This window comes from Octodon degus, unplaced genomic scaffold (assembly GCF_000260255.1).
Source record: "Octodon degus isolate 3935 unplaced genomic scaffold, OctDeg1.0 scaffold00056, whole genome shotgun sequence".
Taxonomy (NCBI): Eukaryota; Metazoa; Chordata; class Mammalia; order Rodentia; family Octodontidae; genus Octodon; species Octodon degus.
The window spans coordinates 9,647,613-9,653,335 of record NW_004524632.1 but is presented as its reverse complement, the minus strand read 5'-3'; the positions used below and the strand labels follow the sequence as shown (position 1 = coordinate 9,653,335).

The following is a 5,723-nucleotide window of genomic DNA, read 5'->3' as shown; positions in this document are numbered from 1 at the left end:
TTTTCGCAACTGATCAGAAAACCCGGAGCTTCCCAGCGCCGGGAAGAGGCGGATAAGGCGCCCTGCATCTTTAAGGCCGCGCTCGGCGGCGGCGCAGGGAGGCAGGGCCGGCTCGCAGCAGCAGCAGCAGCAGCAGCCGCCGCAGCGGCGACTCAGCCCACCCTGAGCCGGGCTCAGCTAGCCGAGGTGGAGGATGGGGAGAGAATGGAACTGTCCCAGCGCCTCAATGAGATCAGGGCAAACTATGAAAAGCTCCTCAGCAGCAATCAGATAGAGACGGTGCTGGCTACGAGGATGCAGGTAATGATTCCTAGAGGCAGGCAGCTCCCAGGATAAAGAGGCAGCCGCCCCCGGCGCCCGCCCGGCCTCCCCGAGGTACGGTATCTCCCTTTCAATGCGGACACACCGGGCAGGAACCGAGGTCCCGGCGGCGCCCCAGCGAGCGGGGTGGGACGACCGGAGCCGCGGGGAGCTGCGGCCCTGCACGGGGGGCGGGCGCGGAGGTGGGGGTCAGGAGCCGCGCGCGTGGGGGCGTAAACGATGAAGTGGTGAACCCCAACCCGCCTCGGCGTGCCTGGGGGAGCAGGCGTCTCCGATACCCTTCACGGCCAGCGGGAAGTTCCTGCACCATCCACTCAGATCCCGTGTTTTTAATGCAAGCCGTAGGGTAAGATTTCTCGCTGGGCACGTTCTGGAGACACAGCAAATATTTCCAAGAGGTTCCTTGTTGGCTTTTTAATGAGTTCGGTTTTATAGACTGTTATAAATAGCAGTCATCTGGGGGGTGGAAGAGGCCTTCAGAACTAATAACGTAAATTATAACAGTCGGATTACCCAAATTAGCAAGGATTCGGTCTCCAGCTTTTGCTCTACGAGAAATGTTTATGTTCCATAAAACCTTGCAGTATGTAAGCATTTAAAAAGAGAGCGAACCAACTTAAAAGCTAAATTTCATATATTTAGATTTAAAGTGACAATCACCTAATTTAGAAACTCATTCTGGTATCGAGTCTTTCGACAAATTTAAAAACAAATACTTTAGAAATAGATTCAGAAACGGAGGGGTTCAGTCTGGGTTCTGTTGGGTGTTGTGTTGTGTCTAGCTTGCCTAGTGTTCTAGATACTCTACAGTGTATGAGTTCTATTCCAGGGACCCAAATTCAGTTGTTTTGTTTTGTTTTGTTTTTGTTTTTTAAAGTTTACTTTGAAAAATCACCAAAGAGAGGGGCTGAGGAGGTGGCTCATTAGAATAAGTGCTTGCCTGTCAAGTGCAAGGGCCTGAGTTCAATCTCCGGTTCTGCAAAAAAAAAAAGAAAAGAAAAAGAAACCAAAATACTGCTAGGAAATCACAGGCTTCTATTCTACTAGTAACTGATGTCAGTGACATCATCAATTCTACCCCTGGGTACCATTTTCAGGTTTCATAAACAATGCCTGGACCCCTAACTTTAGCAAAGTCACTGGGGCTTTTGACTTAAGCATTGGTATAGTCTGCTCATCTTTTATAGTGAGGAGGGGGACATTTAATAGGTGACAATTCTGAAAACTATAAAACCAAATAAACTCTTTGGCTATCACAGAAACTCAGATGTTGCAAAATTCAATTTCAAAATTCAATAATGAAATGAGTAAATTCAAATGAAAAAAGTAAGACTACAGAGTAACTGGCTTAGGGCACCTTGAAGCATAAAACTACTTCAGAGAATCTTTTTCATCAATCCTTTAGAAAATCACGAGACATATTCAAGAAAGCCTGTTCTTTTAGTTATCAGAAAAGTGCTTGCCAGTTGTGGTGGTCTGTCATCCCAGCACTCAGGAGGCTGAGGCAGGAGGATCATTACGAGTTCCGAGACCAGCTTGAGTTACAAAGAGAGCTCAGGGTGCCGGCCCCACCCCTGGGGCACACTGAGACAGCAATTGAGACTGGGCAGGGTGGCCTGCGCCTGTAATCCCAGCTCTTGGGAGGCTGTAAACAGGCGGATCACTACAAATCTGATCTAGTAGTGAGACCCTGAACACAACGTAGACCCTTCCCTAAAATACGAGAGAGAGAGAGAAAGAGAGAGAGAGAGAGAAAGAGAGAGAGAGAGAGACAGAGACAGAGAGAGACAGAGAGAGACAGAGAGAGAGAGAGCGCTTGGGGCTGGGGAGATGGCTCAGTAGAAGAAGCGCTTCCCTGGCAAGTGCAAGGACCTGAGTTCAATCCCCAGTTCCACCAAAAAAAAAAAAAAAGAAGAAGAAGAAGAAGAAAAGAAAGAAAGAAAGGTGCTCGAGGCCTTGTGGCACCACCCTCAGACCCCACCTCCACATCACAAAATAAAGCAGCAGTTTCCACACAGCACTAAGTCACCCCGGGGCCCTGTGGGCTACTGGACACTCGGGTCAGGATGAGGGCCCGCACTGACCACTACTGGCTGTTGTCTCGGGGCTCACCTGGAGCTCCCAGGATTCCTTGCAAAGGGAACCACAAATGGACAAGAATTTAGGGACCTGCATGTGGCTGGGGCCATCCTGGGAACAGGCTGTGACAGACTCACGCTGAGCTGCCGCTCCTCACCCCAAATCCAGAGGCTGAGGAGGCACCAGCAGTTGTGTGGGCAGAGTCCAAGCTCCTAGAAGCTCTCTTCTAACGCTAAGTGTGAGGCCCAGTGACCCGAGAGCCTGGGTGTTCCTCTCTGACACATTGTCCTAAACTTGGTTGGTGTACTGCTAAGGGCGCCAGGTTCCTTTCAACAAATTTTCTGGTATGATCAAATTGTTTTTAAATTTTAAAACCCACACGATAAGAACAAAGTCATTAATTTTTGCTTCAAAATGTTACCCTTAACCCATTACACTCTTCCTATGTTCTTGGGACCAAAGATTGAGAATTCTGGCAACAGATATTTTCTCATTTCTGCCATCAGCATGAAAGCACATAAAGTCAAATATAAAGGTCCCACTTATTTTTAATGTAAGCATATTTTAAAACAATCTTTAAAATAGTGCTTTTATTACAACCTCAGATACCCCAAGTAAAGATGCCTTCTAGCCGGGCGTGGTGGTGCACACCTGCCATCCCAGCAGTGAGGAGGCTGAGACAGGAGGATACCTGGAGCCCTAGACCACCCTGGGCTACATAGTGGGCTCAAGGGCAGGTTGAACTACAAAGCAAGAGTCTGGCTCAAAAATAAATGTATCATAGATACATGCTAGATCTGGAATGAGCTTTGGGAACCACTAACATCGGAGGAAACTGAGGCTGAAAACAGCTAACCAGCTCACGTACTTAATTCATCACTAACAAAGATCTAAGGGTCGGCCAAATAGCTCAGCGGTTTAAAGCGCCTGCAAGCAGGTGCAAGGGCCAGGGATTTGATCCTGGGCCTGCCTGCCAGCCCCACCCCAGGGACACGCTGAGACGGCAATTGAGACTGGACGTGGTGGAGCGTACCTATAATCCCAGCTCTTGGGAGGCTGTAAACAGGAGGATCGCTGAGTCCAATCTAGTAGTGAGACCCTGAACACCCTGTAGACCCTTCCCTAAGATACAAAAAAAAATCTAAAAATCACCTTTAGTCCAGCCATTCCAAGGTGACTTGACTCCTGCACGGCTTTTCCGAGATGGCTTTGAAACCCGTTTTCAAGAGCGCTCTCTTTCCATTTGCTGTTGTTGGTTCTCTACAGCTGGAAGAAGACATCAGCGAGAAGATGGACCGAGATGAAGAGGCTTTGAAGGCGGCGCGGGCAGAACTGAAGGAGGCGCGACGCCAGTGGCACCACCTCCAAGTGGAGATCGAGTCGCTGCACGCTGTGGTGAGCGGGGAGCCGGGCGTGGGTGTACACTCTGTCCTCCCAGCCCTCGGGAGGCTGAAGCAGGAGGATCACCGCGAGTTCAAGCCCAGCCTGAACCAAGCAGCGAGCCCTTGTCTCAAAAAAAAAGCAGTGCACTTGCCCCTCATCCCGGGGCTACTTGGTGAAAGGCTGAAACAGCGCTTTGGGTTTGGGAGTTTTTGAGACAGGGTCTTACTGTGTAGCCCACGCAGGTATTGAACTTGTGGTGAACCAGACTGTCGTGACCTGGTCATGACCCGGTCAACCAGGCTTGGTGGCACAGACCTGTCATGCCAGCTCCAGAGGCTGAGGCAGGAGGATCGCCGCAAGTTCAAGGCCAGCCTGGGCTAAGACAGCCAGCGCCCCGCTCCGGACCTCCGGTTCCCTGAGGTCGCTCCCGTCCACAGGAAAGGGGCCTGGAGAGCTCCCTGCAGGCCAGCGAGCAGCAGCACCAGATGCAGCGGCACGACCTGGAGGTGGTGATCGCGGGGCTGGAGACGGAGCTGCAGGACGTGCGGCGCGGCATCGAGAGGCAGCTGCGGGAGCACGAGCTGCTGCTCAACACGAAGATGCGGCTGGAGCAGGAAATCGCCACGTACCGCCGCCTGCTGGAGCGCGAGGAAATCAGGTGCGGGGAGGCGCACACGCGGGCTCTGGCCCCCGACGCTTCCTGCTCCTCAGGCGGGGACACGCGGCGGCCGGGCTTGGTGGCAGGTGACTGATCTCACTGCGACCCTCCTGCCTCAGCCTCATGAGTGCGGGGTTTAGCCTCTCTCATGGCTGCTTCTCTCTTTTAAGATTGGTCTTTGGGGGGGGGGGGGGGCTGGTGAGATGGCTCAGTGGTCTAAAGCACCTACTTAGAACAAGCTTAGCAAAGCACAGGGACCGCGGTTCAATCCCCCAGCACCACAAGCCAGCTGCCCCGCCCCCTGGTGGGCTGAGCTGGCCACACACACACACACACACACACACACAAATACACACACATAAATAAAAAAATTTAAAAAAAAATTTAAAAAAAAAAGATTGGTCTTTGCTTTCTATAGACCAGCCACGAAGATAACTGGGAAGACCCACGTATTACCGCCAGAATCCCATGCTCAGGGCCCGCCCACCACACGTAGGATGTGAAAATTAATAATGATAGATGAACAAGCCACAACCAAGCAGAGTAATAAAGACAGTTCTGAGTTCATTTAGAAGCCTTCCAAGCTGGGTGTGGTGGCGCACACCTGTGAACCCAGCACTCAGGAAGCCGAGGCAGGAGGGTCACGGCAAATGTCAGGCCAGCCTGGGTTATATAGTGAGTTCAAGCCCAGCCCAGATTATATCAAGACTATGTCTCAAAAAAAAAAAAAAAAAAAAGACTTCAGGATGTTCCAATGGAAAAAGGTATTCAAATGGGAAATCTTATTTTTTCATATAGTATCAACATTGGCAATCCCTTCTGAAGTTGTATAGCTTTGAAAATGGTGCAGCCATTTTACATTCTTGTAAAAAGAAATCTTTGTTCTTTTTTTAAAAAATGTATTTAAGTACAGGGTCTTATAGGATCTCACTCCACAGACCAGACTCGTACTGATCCTCCTGTTTTCAGCCTCCCAAGTGCTGGGATTACAGGTGCGTCCCACCAAACCGTCTCATTCCCAGTCTCAGCTCACCCTGGGGACAGGGCCGGCACGACACACCGGGATTGAACCTCAGTCCCTGCATCTGCCTAAGCAGGTGCTTTATTCCGCTGAGCTATCTGGCCAGCCCCAAACCTTTGTTCTTGCTTGTTTCAGAATTATGGGTCCTTTAAGAAACCACTCTAGGGCTGGAGAGATGGCTCAGTGGTCTAAAGCACCTACTTGAAACAAGCTTGGCAAAGCACAGGGACCTCGGTTCGATCCTCCAGCACCACATGCCAG

At 50.7% G+C, this 5,723-nt stretch overlaps 1 protein-coding gene across 1 annotated transcript in view; it reads left to right on the top strand.

Moving 5' to 3' along the window:
• The first annotated feature begins 204 nt into the window (after positions 1-204).
• The window catches only part of Krt222 (keratin 222), an 8,703-nt gene continuing 3,184 nt past the window's right edge, over positions 205-5,723 (top strand). Inside the window, exons 1-3 of the mRNA XM_004633887.2 lie at positions 205-300; positions 3,667-3,795; positions 4,221-4,441. Coding sequence (XP_004633944.1) covers positions 205-300; positions 3,667-3,795; positions 4,221-4,441 — 446 coding nt within the window. The remainder of the gene's footprint in view (positions 301-3,666; positions 3,796-4,220; positions 4,442-5,723) is intronic.